General features: G+C 40.1%; 1 protein-coding gene and 1 long non-coding RNA gene across 4 annotated transcripts in view; both read left to right on the top strand.

Annotated features, from left to right (window-relative positions):
* The first annotated feature begins 3825 nt into the window (after positions 1-3825).
* Positions 3826-10917, top strand: LOC138947499 (uncharacterized). 3 transcript variants are annotated; one of them, XR_011449684.1, is made up of 4 exons: positions 3826-3838; positions 4629-4698; positions 5398-5476; positions 8415-10917. It is a non-coding gene; the product is annotated as an uncharacterized lncRNA (long non-coding RNA). The 3 variants fall into 3 exon arrangements; XR_011449683.1 differs by lacking the exon at positions 3826-3838 and adding an exon at positions 3872-4467; XR_011449682.1 differs by lacking the exon at positions 3826-3838 and having other exon boundaries at positions 4491-4698.
* A 4795-nt stretch (positions 10918-15712) lies between these two features.
* The window catches only part of LOC138946567 (sodium/potassium/calcium exchanger 1-like), a 116739-nt gene continuing 111643 nt past the window's right edge, over positions 15713-20808 (top strand). The window contains exons 1-2 of the mRNA XM_070318010.1: positions 15713-15785; positions 16088-17173. Of these exons, the coding sequence (XP_070174111.1) occupies positions 15713-15785; positions 16088-17173 (1159 nt within the window). The remainder of the gene's footprint in view (positions 15786-16087; positions 17174-20808) is intronic.

The raw sequence follows: 20808 nt of genomic DNA, 5'->3' as shown, positions 1-20808 counted from the left end.
CGAAACATTTTATTTAATATCAAAGTCAGGGACATACCCGACTCTGAAGACTGTGAAACCTGTCTTTATGATGTTCTGCAGGCTGGGAGTTTGTAAGCCTCAGCACGGATTGAGCGAGTGATGAGTGCAATTCTTTTCGCTCTATCGTATTAATTCACACATTGACCCTGCAGCAGTGACGATCATCTCTAGAATGCAGTCGGCAAAGTTCGTAGCTCGGATTGCACTCATTCCAGCGCAACCGTATACATACTGGATTAGCGAGACACGAACGACAACTCTAATCAATAAGCATCCGTACACATCGGAAATTCCGTTTACGTTCGTAGCTACTCGGAAATAGCCTTCGGGGTTGAAAGCCCGTAAATGACGTGTGAACATTTTTTTCGCAGTCGGGGCTGGTACGAGACTAGTGTCTCTGATGCGTTGGTGTGTCCGAGACTGACATAAACCAAAGCAGACGCCTGTGACGTCATGATAACGTTTCTCGACATTCTATCTGTTCCTGCAAGAGAATAATTTTTATCAGAATGAAATGAAGCGCACAGTTTTCTTGTTGGTATTATTCGGTGTGCTGCATTTCGGTAAGTACGTTCTACGAATCGTTTCTGCTTTGCTCGGAGAGAGCTTTTGTGAACTGGTTTACCCCGTCATTCAGTTAACCTTTTTCTTGTTTTTCACTGTTTCAGTAGCATGTTTCAGAGCAAATGAAATCGTTGATGGAAAAAACAAACACAAGACAAAGAAGAAATGGTTGAGTTAATAGTGCCTGCCCTGCAGCATGCCCAACTGCACAGTTCTGTGAATGAACAGAATATTCCAGAACATGAAAAGCGAAATCGACAATAATATCCAGTTTCTGAATGTAGGTCAGACACAGATCTCTGCGTGACGTTTGACCCGCAATTACGATGTGAAATTCACATTCAAAATGTACGTTACAAGACATCCAGAAGCAAATAGACTAGCTGCCAACAGTCCAAAATGCAGGATAAAACAACAGGAAACATAAGTTGTTGGAACGTGTTATACTCGTACTGGACAAAACAAAACGTTACTTTCACAAATATTTTGAGCCAGCTAGCGGTCTTTTAAGTGGACACAACTTATCTGACAAAACGTTGTAAGGAAGACACAATCGAGGTCATGATCAATTTGTTTTCGAACATTTGACGTCACTAATTACACAAGTCTCTCTCCTGGCAAACACATTTGTGTGCGCGAAGTTTCAGATTCACTCGTTCACAACTGGAGACCTGGCCTATATTAAAAAGAAATGTTTTTTGCAAGACACACTGATAAGAATACAGAAAGCAAGTGCTTGTACATGTAGAATTCGCTTTACTGTTCATTGTTTATCATTCACAATCATTATTACATGTCGCTCTCAGCTTTCACAGGAGGTCCTGATTTGGCCTATATGGTCCGCTGGACCCAAAAAGCAACAACTAACTAATCTCAGCTTTCACAGGGGGTCCTGATTTGGCCTATATGGTCCGCTGGACTCAAAGAGCAACAACTAACTAATCTCAGCTTTCACAGGGGGTCCTGATTTGGCCTATATGGTCCGCTGGACTCAAAGAGCAACAACTAACTAATCTCAGCTTTCACAGGGGGTCCTGATTTGGCCTATATGGTCCGCTGGACTCAAAGAGCAACAACTAACTAATCTCAGCTTTCACAGGGGGTCCTGATTTGGCCTATATGGTCCGCTGGACTCAAAGAGCAACAACTAACTAATCTCAGCTTTCACAGAGGGTCCTGATTTGGCCTATATAGAAACCCTCTCATGACTCTGCAGGAGGTGCATTTTTAGGTGCATTTCAGTTGTAAGTGGACGACATTTAAGAAGTCTTCTTTTCTGGGGAGTGTCCTGGGTCTCCGGTCCACTGCATAAACACTAATTCATGAAAAATGAAATTCTTTATTTCATACGGTCGGGGAATAAATTACCTTTCTGGCAATATACTTGGTTTTAATATAACTGGCCGCATCACAAAGATCTACAGCACAATGAATCTGTGTACTTTTTTATGACGGGTAGTGTAGATTTCAGAAATGTTTTTTTAAATCAATTTCCATTTGTGGAATCCCTGCCGGGGCACAGATATTTTAGATGTTTTTCAATTCACACAGTCAGTCAGTCATCCAACGCACACGAAGAATCACATACTGGATTGGGTTATGCATAGGCCAGATGATCATATTGTTCAATCTGTGTCTGTTACACATGTCTTAGCCTCAGATCATTTTTGACTCACATGCGAAGCAAAAGTGAGTCTATGTACTCACCCGAGTCGTCCGTCCGTCCGTCCGTCCGGACGTCCGTCCGGAAAACTTTAACGTTGGATATTTCTTGGACACTATTCAGTCTATCAGTACCAAATTTGGCAAGATGGTGTATGATGACAAGGCCCCAAAAAACATACATAGCATCTTGACCTTGCTTCAAGGTCAAGGTCGCAGGGGCCATAAATGTTGCCTAAAAAAACAGCTATTTTTTACATTTTTCCCATTTTCTCTGAAGTTTTTGAGATTCAATACCTCACCTATATATGATATATAGGGCAAAGTAAGCCCCATCTTTTGATACCAGTTTGGTTTACCTTGCTTCAAGTTCAAGGTCACAGGAGCTCTTCAAAGTTGGATTGTATATACATATTTTGAAGTGACCTTGACCCTGAACTATGGAAGATAACTGTTTCAAACTTAAAAATTATGTGGGGCACATGTTATACTTTCATCATGAGACACATTTGGTCACATATGATCAAGGTCAAGGTCACTTTGACCCTTATGAAATGTGACCAAAATAAGGTAGTGAATCACTAAAAGTGACCATATCTCATGGTAGAAAGAGCCAATAAGCACCATTGTACTTCCTATGTCTTGAATTAACAGCTTTGTGTTGCATGACCTTGGATGACCTTGACCTTGGGTCAAGGTCACATGTATTTTGGTAGGAAAAATGTGTAAAGCAGTTCTTAGTGTATGATGTCATTGCTAGGTTTAGTTATTTGACCATGTCAAGGTCAAGCATGTGAGTCGTATGGGCTTTGCCCTTCTTGTTGTGTTTTGTTTGATCTGATGACCCAGTGTCCTCCTCCTCCACCCATGTTTAAGTCTGTCCGCTGTCTCCGTACGATGGATAAAGACGCTTTTAGGGACGAGCTGCAGAACGCGCTGCCCCCCTCCCCCTCCGCTGACCAACTTGATGCCACACTTCGTGCTGCTCTTGACGTTCATGCCCCCGTTTCACGTCGCCGTGTCCGTCCGTCCAAGTCCGCACCGTGGTATTCCAATATCTGTGTCGAACTGCGTGATGCCAAAATTTATGTGACCGTAGGCGTGCTGAGCGCAGGTATCTTAAAGTGTAACTAAACAAGCAAAAAGGAAAAACATCGTTCAGCAACCTTTACACTTTGATATGAAGAAGGGCCTCATATACTGTCGAACTGCGAAAAAAAAAAAATTTCTCTCACTCGGACACTGTTTGACGGACATGTGAAGTGCGCGCCAGGAACGACAATCTTCTTAGTTTACCTGATTAATGCCCTTAATTTTTGGTTCTGGTACTTTCAGTTCCGGCTGTTGTCATCAATCTACCAAAATAAAAGATCAAACGGAGTTTTCGATTTTTATTTCATGGTTCAGAAAAATATTGCTTATTTTCTGAAGTCAACCGTTTTAGCGAATCTTTCTTTGATTCTTTAAAGTCATTTCAGATTTTTGAAAAATAGTTAACGGTTAGTAATTACCAATATATCGTAAACAAACATATCGATAGGTTTTGGTAAGAAGACACAAGTGCAATGAATGTGGTAGCAGTATTTTTGTGGTAAGTAAGGATGCATTTCTTTGCTGTAAGCACATTTACAATGCACATTTAATCTGTTTAGCAACATAAACGAAAGCATGGTACAGTGCCGCTTGTTTGTGGTCTATCTTTTCGCGGCAGATGCGTAACAATTAGGGTCTCAGTTGGAAAAAGCTGCTCGGAACCAGAGCAGATTTGGCTTGGGTTCTTTGAGTGTGAATGATCGACGAGTGGCTTGACATTTTTAACGAATCATTACTGTAGCCTACTTGAAACCATCATCTGTTTCTGAATTTGTCATCAGTTATGATTGAGCAGTCTCATAGGAATCGTCCATAAAATGTTAAACCGAAAAAGGGCAGACGATTCTGAATCACACAGGCTGCTGTACAAAATCAGATCTAAAACGATATTTTGAACTGCGACGTCTGCGTAAATGCCCTGTAACAAAATACCTTGTCCTGGTCATGTGTATACACATCAGCTTCTATTGGGAAGATCAGTATTTTATATTAATCACAAATACAAGATTAGAAATAGTTCTGAAGATCGCCTTTGATTTCAGTTTCAGCGGCAAACTAGCAGATCTGTCCAAACCGGCATCGTTACAGGGTTGAAACTTGAATAATCCCAAATAGATCTGAGTGGGGGTAAGTTTTATAGTATTTCAATTTTTTACGGCAGTTTTATTTAAAGATAGTGTAGTGGATGTCTCTGGTGAAGACTACAGTTATATGAATTTTTTGTTGTAATATTAAAATGATTGTTCTTTATTTACACAATTGAATAATTTGTATTTATTTGTTTGCAGATGACGGCATACTGAGTGCTCCAAGAACATACGCCTGCTGGCATTTTGTGTCTTTTCTGAAGACGTTGAGGCAAGCAGAAGTCACGGTCCTGGCCACACACACACAATGACATGAACAAGAAATGATATTTTTTCATGGGCATATCCAGTATTAAAACTTTATTACCATGCAAACGCAACGATTAGAATTTAGAGAAGGTCATCGGTCACACACACACACACACACACACACACACACACACTGGGCGGATCCGGAGGGGGGTTCCGGACCACTTAGGAGCCGGCCTTTGTATTCTAAGTGACGATTTGGGAAAGAAGTTGGCTAATTAGTTTGCTCAGGTTGCGCCAGATCGATCAATTGTCCTTGTTGTGATTCAAATTTTTCTTCTTAATATATTTACTTTTTTGGAAGGTGTATTAGGGGATGTTTCTTGGCTCAGATTGATCCATTTTCCTTGTTTTTATCAACATTTGTCAGACCCCCCCCCCCCCCCCCCCCCCCAAAGGAGGTTGAACGCTTCGCGTCTTCAACTAAACGCTTCGCGTCGTCAAATTGTCCCTAAAAGAAATTTGGAAACTCCCCCTTAAAAATGATGTGATCCGCCCCTGCACACACACAAACACACACAAATAGAGAAGTAATATGGATACAGTTTTTCTTTATTTAAATTACAATCAGATGTGGTCGTAGAACAGGCACTGTAAACAAAACCTAGCATGATATACCACTTGTGTGATGTTTCGGTCAATATCTTTATTTTCCTTTCAGAAATACATTGGCGTTTTGAATGTCAAGGGAAGTGATACAAATGCTGCAGCGGGCTATCAAGAACGCGAAGGCAAACAAGGTAAATACCTACTTCTGACATTAGTTTACTTATTAACTCTTTCTATACTGGCCATTATCTCCCCAGTCTCTCCCCAGAAACTGGCCATGCATGGGTTTGCAAAAAAATTCTCAAAAATAAACAAAACACGATGCAGCCTTCAAACTCATAGGTTTTATTGTGAATATATTGCTAAAACATATGCCAAACTTTGGTTTCATTGTTATGAAAAAAAATAAAAATATGATGTCCAGAATTTATGGGTATATTTTACGCAATACGAAAAAGAGGGTATGTATTTTGACTTAGAAGCATTTTTGACTCACATGCGAAGCAAAAGTGAGTCTATGTACTCACCCGAGTCGTCCGTCCGTCCGTCCGGAAAACTTTAACGTTGGATATTTCTTGGACACTATTCAGTCTATCAGTACCAAATTTGGCAAGATGGTGTATGATGACAAGGCCCCAAAAAACATACATAGCATCTTGACCTTGCTTCAAGGTCAAGGTCGCAGGGGCCATAAATGTTGTCTAAAAAACAGCTATTTTTCACATTTTTCACATTTTCTCTGAAGTTTTTGAGATTGAATACCTCACCTACATATGATATATAGGGCAAAGTAAGCCCCATCTTTTGATACCAGTTTGGTTTACCTTGCTTCAAGGTCAAGGTCACAGGAGCTCTTCAAAGTTGGATTGTATACATATTTTGAAGTGACCTTGACTCTGAACTATGGAAGATAACTGTTTCAAACTTAAAAATTATGTGGGGCACATGTTATGCTTTCATCATGAGACACATTTGGTCACATATGATCAAGGTCAAGGTCACTTTGACCCTTATGAAATGTGACCAAAATAAGGTAGTGAACCACTAAAAGTGACCATATCTCATGGTAGAAAGAGCCAATAAGCACCATTGTACTTCCTATGTCTTGAATTAACAGCTTTGTGTTGCATGACCTTGGATGACCTTGACCTTGTGTCAAGGTCACATGTATTTTGGTAGGAAAAATGTGTAAAGCAGTTCTTAGTGTATGATGTCATTGCTAGGTTTAGTTATTTGACCTTGACCTTCAGTGACCCTGAAGGTCAAGGTCATGTCAAGGTCAAGCATGTGAGTCGTATGGGCTTTGCCCTTCTTGTTTCTTATGAAGGCACTGTTTGCAACAAAACTGTTTCTGTTTACTTGTATGAAGATTGTGCTAACACAAAAACATAACAAATACCAACTGATTTTCCATTTGGTGGTCATGTAAGCATTGTGAACATGTCCGAAAAATCTGATCACACACCATGTGGTCGACATGCAGACCTGAACGGCCAGTGTATGGTGGCAGAGTTGGAAAATAGGAAAAGTCTTGATGCCAATCCTTCATCAAAAACCGAAGAAAATCGTCATTGCAATAAGTTTGCTTTATTCTAAATCAAACGACTGGGATAGATGACAGACACAACGACAAACACATTCAATTCTATGTAAAACATACACAATGCGCACGTTAACAAGCTGGCCATAACAATGTGCCCATCGACATCGTGCATGAAGTGTGGCTTTGGTCGGATCAGTAGCCGTGCTTTGTCTGCAATGCTAAACATGAAATTTTGTTAAAGCGACGATTTAGCAATGTTGTTGTTGCTGCTGCTGCTGTCTGTTCTTGTCACGACATCTCGCCATATAACAGTTTTTTCCCTCCTGATTCTGAGAAGAAGCTGTTTAATTGTGATATCAGGCCTAGGAACCCCTGATTTTCACTTGGAGCATTCTCAAAGAAACTTAGCGTATGTTAAGAAAAATGAGTGTACTCCACACTTTGTCGTTTGTTGTTCGTTGTCGTTGCATGTCTACCGTTCCACAGCCACCTACTATAAGTGCAAGTGTTAAATGACGTATTTCCACAAAACACTGCTTGCAGAGAATCATGTGATGCCAATGACAGGTAAGGACATGTGGTAATACATACTACGTTTTGGAACCAGGGAAAATGCAGCACAAATTATTTATCAACCAAATTGATTGACTTGTGCACCATGACAAAAGTTTTCTTTGATCCATAAAAGGTCTTTTGCCAGAAAAATTGCTCTGAACATCAAGTACCCTGCAAGTTGTCACACATTTACATTATTGAAATAAAAAGAAAACACACCAGTAACCAGGTTAGGTACGTTAATATCTATAATCAATATCTCGACACGTTACTGGTTACTGCCTTCTTCGGGATGGTAAGCTGAACATTATTGAACAAAATAATCGGTTTAGATTGTATACTTTGATTCCTGAACGAAGAAGCAGAGGTACTGCATACAACTAGGACTGTAATATCAGCTTTTGCCTGAAACACACACACATACACTTATAAAATTAATGCAATGTCATTGTATGAAGCCAGAACAATCACTAACTTACATAGTTGGTCACATAATTACCCATCACTGAACAATAAATCGAAGTCGGGTGGATTCAATGACTAAAGCAGTAAAGGCTTTGAAAAAACCCTCATCACAAAACATCCCCCCCCCCCCCAAAATAAAAATAAAAATAAATAAATGAAATAAAACAGGTTGTGTATATAGCGCAGTAAACACCATGCAGGTACAAGCAAAGATTTGACAGTGATTATCCTTGTTTTATATAGCACACATTTTCTAGTTTTAATCTCTCTCTCTCTCTCTCTCTCTCTCTCTCTCTCTCTCTCTCTCTCTCTCTCTCTCTCTCTCTCTCTCTCTCTCTCTCTGCATGGAAAGTAATTTATTGACCTGTGGGTTATTTGCGTTTGTATACACATTGGTGATTCGTAAACTATGTTGAAAGAGATTGTCAAACAATATTATATGGGGTGTCTTAAAACAAATGAATATCAACAAAATCTGTCATTATTATCAGGCATACGGTTTTAACAAAGCTATGTCACGGAATGCAACATAAGTGGCTTAAAAAGTCGTGTTTTTGTGTGTGCAGGATATTCGCTAGGACAGGACCTCAAGCTGAACCAGCACAACAGCGATGCATTCTTCCATGGCTTCCACAAAAGTCTTTCACCTATAGCGGGCATTGCATACAGATAGTCCAAAGAGGGTTAGGGTTACCCTAACCCTCCTTTTTTGACTCACATGCGAAGCAAAAGTGAGTCTATGTACTCACCCGAGTCGTCCGTCCGTCCGTCCGTCCGGAAAACTTTAACGTTGGATATTTCTTGGACACTATTCAGTCTATCAGTACCAAATTTGGCAAGATGATGTATGATGACAAGGCCCCAAAAAACATACATAGCATTTTGACCTTGCTTCAAGGTCAAGGTCGCAGGGGCCATAAATGTTGTCTAAAAAACAGCTATTTTTCACATTTTTCCCATTTTCTCTGAAGTTTTTGAGATTGAATACCTCACCTATATATGATATATAGGGCAAAGTAAGCCCCATCTTTTGATACCAGTTTGGTTTACCTTGCTTCAAGGTCAAGGTCACAGGAGCTCTTCAAAGTTGGATTGTATACATATTTTGAAGTGACCTTGACCCTGAACTATGGAAGATAACTGTTTCAAACTTAAAAATTATGTGGGGCACATGTTATGCTTTCATCATGAGACACATTTAGTCACATATAATTAAGGTCAAGGTCACTTTGACCCTTATGAAATGTGACCAAAATAAGGTAGTGAACCACTAAAAGTGACCATATCTCATGGTAGAAAGAGCCAATAAGCACCATTGTACTTCCTATGTCTTGAATTAACAGCTTTGTGTTGCATGACCTTGGTTGACCTTGGGTCAAGGTCACATGTATTTTGGTAGGAAAAATGTGTAAAGCAGTTCTTAGTGTATGTCATTGCTAGGTTTAGTTATTTGACCTTGACCCTGAAGGTCAAGGTCATGTAAAGGTCAAGGTCAAGCATGTGAGTCGTATGGGCTTTGCCCTTCTTGTAAAAATTCTTTAGACCAATTATCCTTCTGTTCCCATGTTAAACATGGAATAATTTTGGACAAATGCAAGGACGTTAGCTTTTTTTATTTTATTTTTTTATCATTTTACTTATCATTAAAACTTGTTTAGATTTCGATTCGTAAACCATTTACAGTAATCCTTTGTTTTTTAACTTTGTTCATCTTACCACAGTCACTTCGTTGTTTAGATTTATCATTAAATTTGTTACCATTATGCAGGAAAAATGTAGAATAAAACCAGGAGAGCTTTCGGTAGAAGATAATTCCTGTGTCAAAAGTTAATGCTTATTCTGATTGATGGGTGCTCCAAACTAAGTTATTTTGACTGCCTTATTCGAATTCATTTCCAAGACAGGGCTGAGAAGTGGAGAAGCTTAGGAGAGTATCGTAAAAATTGTCTGGGTGTTTATGCAAAACTTTCGAATATGTCAGATTTTACTTTAGAGGATTTTAAATACTGTTAACTGACAGTAATGCTATAACTTCTACACCAATTGACTGGATAACTTCATATTCAGCATACTTAAACTTGATTTTATGCATGTGCAGTTCACAAAGTGGCAAATTTGTAGGTTAAATTATCTAACTTTTGCATCACCAATGACACCAACGCTTTCGTGTCTGAGGATTGCCGTGAACTTAGCTGTAACTGCATGCTTTCTTCAGGTCATCGATAGCCTGGGGGTTGAAGGGGATGTTTTTACATACTCAGACATTCAAAATAATCAAAAAGGTAAAAGCCTGAAGGGTTTAAATTAGGTAAAAATGGCTACCGCTCAATGTCAAAACTCGTTCTGTTTAGTCGACCCCCGAATTTGGAGAAAAAAATTAAAATTGCACAAAAGTCAGACCATTCAATTTACAAAATTGCCACTTACTGGAAAGGCAGAACATAAACTGAAGTTAATGAATACCATATATAAAATAATTGGTTCAACAGATGCAGAAGTAATTTGCATGGTTGTGGGTGTCCTTTTTAGGGGGGTCAACCCTGTAGAAGAGACGATTTTCTTTAATTATCAATCCGTAATATATTGTTTGTTATGCATACAAGATTAACATTGACAAATACTTCAAGACTCCTCATTGATCTTAAGAAATGTTTTTTGTTTGTTTGTTACTGACTGATTCACTTTCTATTCACTTTACTCTACATAAGTCACGACAAGAAAAGCAAGGGAGGTAATTTCTTCGGAAGAGGTAATTCTCTCCCCTCAGAACGATTGTTGTAGTTTGTTTGATTTTGTTCCCTTCTAATAAGTATTATTTAAAATAGATCTTTACATCTTGATGTGAAAGGCGCAGTACCCCCCTCCCCCCAGGATGTTAAATTCTAGGTTGTGTCCATGTAAAATCCTGATCCTGGTCAAGATCCGAGTTGGTTTTTCATGCAACAGTGCCTCTTTATGCCACTCAATTAGACATACTTTGCATTCCATAATTGCACGAAACTAAGTACAGGAAATACGTTGTTGTCGTGTTTTTAATATTACATAATGAAATAAAAAATGTCACAACTGGTTTCGTGTTAGGCTTTCTCTCTCTGTCTGAATCTCATAATTACTTCCTTCTGAGGCCTGAAATGTGTTGCAGGCATTGTTCAGCTTACATTTATTGTTACAATTTTTGTGGATATGTTATTAAGTGTGTCTGTGTTTCTATCATTCGTTATCAGTGTGGTTAAAAAAAAAAGCACACGTCAAAGTAATTTACCCTTCATTATTATCAAAACATGCAGATACAGGTAATAAATATTTGTGATACTTTAAACAAATACAATGTTTATTTGTTGCGTCTTTTCTTTTTTTCAGAGCAAACACACATCGTATTTGTTCAAACGTGTATATTCTGCACTTTCTAATACCCTGCATGGATCTCCAAATCAAGAATAATGAAAAGTCGTCTAATAGCCCTGCAGCACTCACACGAACATGATAGAAGCTTGCATGCATGCACCCAGGCTCGCTGTCTTCGGCTAAAAGAGCTTACGGTTGGATCTTCGCTCAGAGAAATGTAGCTGTCTTGTCCACTTGCTCCTGTCGCATAGATCTGCAATGTGCAACATCATCTTTGATTAATAAGTCTGAGGCACAGACAAACACACACGCGCGCACATTTGCGAGAGAATGCACATCAGTCTATTCAATCAAACAGTATAAAAACATACCACAGACGTGGTGGTGGAAACTGGACATTCGCCGTATAACAAACTCAAGAGATTCATTTGTGTGTGTATGTTTAATCAAAAGTTCATCTTGGGCACATTCAGTCTGTATTGTAACAGGACCCATCCCGTAAAAACTTCGAACAGATCTATTAAATTCTGAAATCCTTGACAAGGTTTTTTTCCAATCATCTGTATCTGATCGAAGTTAAAAAAAAAAATCAGCCAGTACACGCATCTACCCCCTCACACGACAATACATATGTGGCGAAAAAAGGAATCGAGAGGGGGGGAACAAGGAATAAATTAGATCCAGAAATAATTCCACTTCATCATTCCAAAATTCAAGTGTGAAGTGATCGGATACTGTGGTAAAGATACGTGCTTAGTATCACAACTGAAAATACAAGCCCTAGGGTTTTAAATCAAGGAAACAATTAAAGTTAAGGAAAGATCAACAGAAATGTCGAGAACATGTAAAATATTCTACTTACAATCCGTTTCAGCATGCTCTTCGAATAATAATCTCCCAGTCAGCCTCGTGCTTACGACTTCGACGACAGGATGTTGCCTCTCACGCTGAGCCAGTACATTTGGAGTGAATTCAAAGGCCAGAGATGCAGTACAAGCACATTAGTTAGATCCAATTCATTTACATTGCTACCTTGCCCAATTTATGGCTATTTCTGTTGGTAACATCACACATGTGGCAAGCAGTGCTTGTTGCCGACTCTGCTGGGACAGGCAGCAGACGATTTTATTTAGGAACCAAATTCTGATTGGTTAAAACATAAAACCGGAACTCAAAGTACCACTTGTTCTTTGGAAGTATCAAATCAAGAACAGATAATCAGGTAAATCTTAAATGGGTTCAACACTTTTAAAAAATCGTAGTAAATCAGAAAACACAGTAAACGTTGGAAAAATCGTCCAGTATCGCTTCTACAGGTCTATACTTGGACAAAACATAAAGCAATTCAGTAAAGCTGACACTTCAAAATGTCTGTTTAGTTACACTTTAAGACTGGTCTCACTGTCCATAAACAAATATTTCAAGGAGCAAAGGACATTGTAACTAAGTTAGTACACGCAGCAAAGACAACCTTCCTCCAAACCCAGATTATTGCTTGCGATTCAAGCAAAAAACTGTTCGATATTTGCTGCCGGTTGACCGGCCGCAGTAAGGTATCCCCACTTCCCACTGTGTTCCCCGCTAGTCAGCTGCCAGATGTATTCAGTGATTATTTCATCAAGAAGGTTTCTGATATTCGTTCTGAACTTGATCAGATGAGTGCACAATGACATTCTGCTTCCTCCAGTCATGTTGATGTTCCCACTGATTGTTCTTTTCCATCATTTCAGCCAATCAGTGAAAAAGACCTTAAATCCATTATTCTGAAGTCCAAACCAACAACTTGTCCACTTGATGCCATACGCACACCACTGCTTTTTGAGAATCTTGATGTGTTGTTGCCAACTCTTACTCAAATTGTCAATGATAGCCTGTTATCTGGTGTTTTTCCATTATTTTTCAAAACTGCACTTGTCAAACCACTTCTCAAAAAACCTAGTCTTGATGTCAATATTTTGAAGAATTATCGTCCTGTATCTAATTTATCATTCTTGTCCAAAGTTTTTTGAAAAGGTAGTTTTGAAGCAGCTGTTGTCATATTTGAACACCCATGATTTGATCTCGCACTCTCAGTCCGCTTATCGCCCTTCTCACTGTACTGAAACAGCCCTACTTAAAGTAATCAGTGACATTCTGTCTGCTCCGGATGGTGGAGATGTGTCAGTGCTTACCCTACTTGACCTTTCTGCAGCGTTCGACACGATTGACCATGTCACGCTTCTCCATAGACTTCAGACTCTGCACGGCATATCCGGTCCACCGCTAGCATGGCTTGAGTCCTATCTCATTGGCAGGACTCAGGCTGTGCTTGTCGATGGCCAGATGTCTGCTCCAGCCCCACTTTCTTTCGGCGTTCCTCAAGGTTCAGTACTCGGTCCCATCCTTTTCATCATGTACACTAAGCCCCTCTCCACACTGATTCAAAACCATTCTTTTAAATCAGTCTTTTGCTGATGACACCCAGCTGTATAAACCCAGTCCCCCTGCAGAGACACATTCCGCCATCCAGACCATTCAGACATGCATCACTGATGTTAAATCTTGGATGGTCGATAACAAACTCAAGCTGAATGATGATAAGACTGAAGTCTTACTGTGCAAAAAGAAGAAAACTACATTTCCCTCTCCCCAACCGGTTTCTGTTCAAATAGGCAATACCGACATTCTTTTCTCACCATCAGATAGAAACCTTGGATTCACCCTTTCATCTGACATGACCCTTAACAAACATATATCTTTAGTCTGTAGAGCAGCTTATTTTGAGCTTCGTAAGATCAGCACCATTCGCCACACACTCTCCTCTCAAACAACTAACACTCTTGTCTGTGCCTTTGTTCTTTCTAAACTTGACTACTGCAACTCTCTTCTCTCTGGCTGTCCTCTGTACCTCCTGCATAAACTACAAAAAGTCCAAAACTCGGCAGCACGCCTCATTCTCAAAGCACGAAAACGAGATCACGCAACACCACTTCTTCACACACTGCACTGGTTACCTATTCAAGCCCGCATTGACTACAAACTGTCCACCCTCTGCTTTAACTTCTTTTCTGGCTCGTCTCCTGCTTACTTCTCTGAACTCCTCACCGTCTATTCTCCAGCAAGACAACTCCGTGCCTCTTCTGACTGTCGCATCCTTACCATTCCACACACCAAAACCAAAACCTACGGACAACGCACTTTTACTTTCTGCGCACCCACACAATGGAATTCTCTCCCCTTTCACATCCGCCACTCTCAGTCACCCCAAGCATTCAAACGAGCACTTAAAACGCACCTCTTCAAGAAATACAACCCCTGATTTTGTTTTCTCAGTCCATCAGTAGGCTACATGTAGTGTATTTGTTGTTTTAGTGATAATGTATATAAACATCTAGGACTGTTTTCAGCATTGTTGATAACATGTTCTGTTTGATTAAGGGTATTCAGCTGGTATTTCCTTGTTTTTTACTACCTATTTTATTCATGTTTTTATTACTTAGTTAGTGGAAGAATCTTTTGTAATGTATGTGTGATGGTGTATGCTTTTAATTAAGCGTTGTTGACTATGAATGTAGATGTAAATGCTTGTATAACTGTGTTTTAATTTTAAATGTGTCAAGCGCAAAGAGCATAATTGTAAAGTTATGATGTTGCGCTATATAAATGCTCATTTATTATTATTATTATTATTGACTCACATGCGAAGCAAAAGTGAGTCTATGTACTCACCCGAGTCGTCCGTCCGTCCGTCCGTCCGTCCGTCCGGCCGGCCGGCCGGCCGTCCGGAAAACTTTAACGTTGGATATTTCTTGGACACTATTCAGTCTATCAGTACCAAATTTGGCAAGATGGTGTATGATGACAAGGCCCCAAAAAACATACATAGCATTTTGACCTTGCTTCAAGGTCAAGGTCGCAGGGGCCATAAATGTTGTCTAAAAAACAGCTATTTTTCACATTTTTCACATTTTCTCTGAAGTTTTTGAGATTGAATACCTCACCTATATATGATATATAGGGCAAAGTAAGCCCCATCTTTTGATACCAGTTTGGTTTACCTTGCTTCAAGGTCAAGGTCACAGGAGCTCTTCAAAGTTGGATTGTATACATATTTTGAAGTGACCTTGACCCTGAACTATGGAAGATAACTGTTTCAAACTTAAAAATTATGTGGGGCACATGTTATGCTTTCATCTTGAGACACATTTGGTCACATAAGATCAAGGTCAAGGTCACTTTGACCCTTATGAAATGTGACCAAAATAAGGTAGTGAACCACTAAAAGTGACCATATCTCATGGTAGAAAGAGCCAATAAGCACCATTGTACTTCCTATGTCTTGAATTAACAGCTTTGTGTTGCATGACCTTGGACGACCTTGACCTTGGGTCAAAGTCACATGTATTTTGGTAGGAAAATGTGTAAAGCAGTTCTTAGTGTATGATGTCATTGCTAGGTTTAGCTGAAGGTCAAGGTCATGTAAAGGTCAAGGTCAAGCATGTGAGTCGTATGGGCTTTGCCCTTCTTGTTATTAATGATGATGGTGTTGGTGATGAGGAAAAAGAAAATTGATAGTAATGATGATGATGGAGAGATGGAGAAGTGGGGGGACGGTTAAGATTAGAGCTGTTTCATTTGAGGGAACAATTAAATTTGTATCCAAAATTGTTTTATTCACCTATTCTGTCTGCCAATTACGCTAGGACCTGCTGACCGGTGTAGGCGTCGTTATTCTCAGAAGCCATGAAAAGGCTGGTTTTGGTTGAAGCTGTTTAAGCACGTAATGAGACCCAAATGAAAGAAACCGGGACATTAAAGTAACTCCTTAACAAATGTTGTAAACTACTCACGATATCTTAAGTCATTTGCGACATTAGTTATGCTGTTATAAGACATAATTACTTACTACTTTCAGCCGGAGGCAGCACCAACGGGTCACGACCCTCCCCTTGGCAACGCTCACACAGTGCGACGCACGATGAAGAAGAGTCGCGAAAGACGTCGTCCCATCCCATCACAGAAGCACCAATAAAAGGCTCCATCAAAGAAACACCAACAAAAGGCTCCATCAAAGAAACACATGAGGACCGCAACGAAAAGCAGGCTGTCTTAACCGATCTCCCAACGGACCTTGATGAAACTCACGCAGCACCCCAACTCCCCCAGAAAAGGCAGAATGAAGGGGCCACAGTACAGCACGCCAGAAAAAGGCAGAAAGAAGGGGACACGGTACAGCACGCCAGAAAAAGGCAGAAAGAAGGGGACACAGTACAGCACGCCAGAAAAAGGCAGAATGAAGGAGGCACAGTACAGCACGCCAGAAAAAGGCAGAAAGAAGGGGACACAGTACAGCACGCCAGAAAAAGGCAGAATGAAGGAGGCACAGTACAGCACGCCAGAAAAAGGCAGAATGAAGGAGGCACAGTACAGCACGCCAGAAAAAGGCAGAAAGAAGGGGACACAGTACAGAACGCCAGAAAAAGGCAGAATGAAGGAGGCACAGTACAGCACGCCAGAAAAAGGCAGAAAGAAGGGGACACAGTACAGCACGCCAGAAAAAGGCAGAATGAAGGAGGCACAGTACAGCACGCCAGAAAAAGGCAGAAAGAAGGGGACACAGTACAGCACGCCAGAAAAAGGCAGAATGAAGGAGGCACAGTACAGCACGCCAGAAAAAGGCAGAATGAAGGAGGCACAGTACAGCACGCCAGAAAAAGGCAGACTGAAGGAGGCACAGTACAGCACGCCAGAAAAAGGCAGAATGAAGGAGGCACAGTACAGCACGCCAGAAAAAGGCAGAATGAAGGAGGCACAGTACAGCACGCCAGAAAAAGGCAGAATGAAGGAGGCACAGTACAGCACGCCAGAAAAAGGCAGAATGAAGGAGGCACGGTACAGCACGCCAGAAAAAGGCAGAATGAAGGAGGCACAGTACAGCACGCCAGAAAAAGGCAGAATGAACAAAAGGTGGTGTCCCCTTCCTCGGCGAAAGACCGGTTCAGTGAGTGCAATGTGACAGGACGGAGGGGAGTCGTATAAAGCATTTCGACGGTGAAATCATGGGACCTCGTTCGTGACTTTTGGCGCGAAAAGAGGTTTTTTTTTTATCGCAGTAGTGTTAATTGATTTGTTCTAACGAAAGGTTGTATCGATTCCATTCTTTTACGCGCTCTTATAATATTGTAAATGTTATAAACTCGTATCTGAAAAAGATCAAGAATCAAAAAACCAAACTAAGTAAAGTATCATACGAGTTTCCAATAATTTAGTTTTGATTTTGAAATTCCGCTAAATGGCACTTCCGAGTTTCCCGCGGCAGTGATTTGGCGATAGATGTCAGAAAACATCATGTTGCATGCTTTCTGCTTTCTGCTTATATGCATTTACGAAATCTGAAAAAGGCTCATACTGTTAATTTGTATCGCATATTCTGCTCAGGAGAAATAATAATCGGTTCTAACTTAGAGTCCAGTTCAGGATGGCGTAGGAAGGGCTCACTTCATTCAATTTGGCTGTAGAAATTCATGCAGATGGCCATGCCTATTCTGGGACTGATACCGAAGTACACACAGGGACGTTGGACGTAAAACTTGAAAATAGGCGAAGAATATACGTTATTTGTATTTTTGACCAAAATATGACATTTACACAGATCAAAACAGTCAGTGTTCCTCCGAGACCGTGCTAGCAGTCGAGGTGAACAATTACTGTCGAGATGTCAATGACTTTGTATGAAGTTGTGTCGGCCTCTGACGTGACATGGCTCAAAGAAGGAAAATCCAATGTCCAATCGATACATTGGAAGCTATTGGGGCCTAGATGTGAAGTTTAATGTAATCCCTCTGTGGGGGGGGGGGGGGGGTGTCCATTGTAATGGGACATGAAGAAGGGGTGTCGTGTACACTATTTGGTTATTGTTTTCCTCTCACTTATTGTTCACATATATATATATATTTTTTTTTAAACCTTGAGGGTGTTGAGTGTGAGGTTGGTAGTGGTGGTGAGAAGGGGGTTGGGTTGGGAGAAGTTTGATTCTGTTGGATATTCTTAAGATTGGACAACAAAATGAATTGTTACGGGTTGCATTAGGATCAAGTTTGGATCAATAAGTATGAAATCAACATTCTCTCCAACATTAGTTAATGAAACAGCAAATCTTTTATTTTTGATTAATTAACAGTTAAACCCACGCTTTAGGGCGTGCAAACACCTGAGAAAATCAGGTCTGAAAAAGGAAGGAGTCTTAACATAGGAGTAAATTTACAGAGGTTAAGGATGAGTGCAGATTGCGATATAAATAGTCAAAACGTTTACAGAACTATCTCACAGATAACTACACATACCTTTTTGAAACCTAACGCGGTTTGTCATTTCGCATCTACCATCAAAATGTGAATAACTTTTCCCGTGGTCATGTTATGGGGCTATGGCAAAATGGACTCACATACCATATTTTACAATATTCTTACGAAATAAAACACAATGTCTTGACTTAAAGTACCCAAGATAGACAATATTTATCCCTATCGCTGAGATTTATACATTTTCATCTAGTCTTTTGACGCAATAAGTTACCGTGCGGGACCTGATGTGAGTCTGATCGATGGCAACGCTGTTACAATGATGAAAACTGATTTGTAAAAAAAAGAGTAGTTTTTGAGTCTTTCCAAGAAGGTCAATGAAACATGATATGAATTCAAATGGATTTATGTCTGAGGCATGACTGAAAGCCCTGGGAGCTCCCGTGCACCGTAAGTTGTCAAGGACAGTAACTTTAAGAACAGAAAATCCGAGAAATCAGGATCTTAAAAGGGAGGGAGTCTTCTGTTCGGGGGAGGTGGTGAGGGGGAGGGACTGGTGGTAGGGGGCTAATTAAAAACAAGGGAATCTTCTGTCAGTGTAGGGGGGATTTCTATCTTCTTTTTACATTTAGTCAAGTTATTACTAATTGTTTTAACATAGACGGGGAATCGAGACGAGGGTCGTGGTGTGTGTGTGTGTGTGTGTGTGTGTGTGTGTGTGTGTGTGTAGAGCGTTTCCGAGAAAACTACCAGACCAATTATTATAAAACTTCACATAAGATATCCTGGGTATGATATCCCAACGTTGTTTCCCTTTTTCGATAAATGTATCTGATGACGTCATAGCCGGCTTTTTGTGAGGCAGCAATGTCACAACCTCAGTTTTTGATCAAATTGCTTGACATGTTTAAGCAATCTTTGACACAGGCCGGACTTTGGTATTGCATTTCAGATTGGAAGCTTGGAGGCTTAGAAATTGATTATTAAGTTTGGTCATTAAACATCTGAAAATTGTAATTAATTTTTTTTATATAAAACGATTCAAAAACAATTTCATCCCATTTTTCATTATTTCCTGATTCCAAAAACATATACATATGTTATACTCAGATTAAAAACAAGCTCTGAAAAAGAAAAATGTGAAAATTATTATTAAAATTGAATTAAAGGCATATGTACGCGCTCCCGTGTTTACAAAGTGTAGTTTGCCCATAATCGATGTCAAACGCACCATAAGACCATATAATGACGATATGTCACCATGCGCGGACCATAATACATGCATTACAGCTTGTTCTAGCCTCTGAAAAAGTGAGGATGTCAACAAAGCCGCGGTGTTAGCTCCCTTGCATCAACGTTACATGTGTTGCCAAATCTATAAATAGGACGATCCAGATCAAAATGAAAATTAACATATCTCAACATTGAAGGGGTCCTAGACCACAATATTTTGCAGGGAACTTAATTTAGCATGTCTCCAGCTGTTGGTAAAGCAATTAGCGTGTATAGTCATCGAGTACATATGCCTTTAACGAAATCGATTTAAAAACAAATTCATGTTGTTCCTTATCATTTCCTGATTCCAAAAAAACATATAGATATGATATATTTGGATTGAAAACAAGCTCAGAAAGTTAAAAACAAATGAGATACAGAAAAGCGTGCTATTTTTATTTTTTATTTATTTTTGGCTCACGTAAGTGTAGCCTATGCGATCGTAACTTTGTCTGTCTGCGTGCGTGCGTATGTGCGTGCGTGCGTGCGTGCGTGCGTGCGTGCGTGTGTATGTCTGTGGTAGAAACTCTAACATTTGAAGACGTCACATTACATTGACGTCACATTATGACGTAAGAGGGTTAGACGTCACGCGAAGGAAGTACTGAAAGTCTCGGTCATTATTATTTTGAGCGGGCCGAGACTAGTTGGCAGTCGTGTCCCTGTAAGTAGGCCAGAGACTATAGAGTATACACTCTATGGTCTCTGAGTAGGCTACATACAGACAGACAGATCTAGATCTAGTGTCTCGCTTTCTTGCACAGTTTCACCTATGCTCTTTCTGTGTGTGTGTGTGTGTGTGTGTGTGTGTGTGTGTGTGTGTGTGTGTGTGTGTGTGTGTGTGTGTATGTGTGACGGAGTGATTGAGTTTGTGTTACTGTTTGTCGATTTCTTACGTGAGCCTTGATGGCTTCGCCTCTTGTTATTTTATGCAGCTTGTTATCGCGCGCATATTTCAACATACGGATTCAAGGCGCAGGGATTTATTTATGTCGTGTGAGATGGACTTTTTTTACACAATACATCACGCATTCACATCGGCCATCAGATCGCAGCCATT

The sequence above is a fragment of the Littorina saxatilis genome, linkage group LG14 (assembly GCF_037325665.1).
Source record: "Littorina saxatilis isolate snail1 linkage group LG14, US_GU_Lsax_2.0, whole genome shotgun sequence".
NCBI lineage: Eukaryota > Metazoa > Mollusca > Gastropoda > Littorinimorpha > Littorinidae > Littorina > Littorina saxatilis.
The sequence above is the reverse complement of the archived record's forward strand: the minus strand, read 5'-3'. Positions and strand labels throughout refer to the sequence as shown.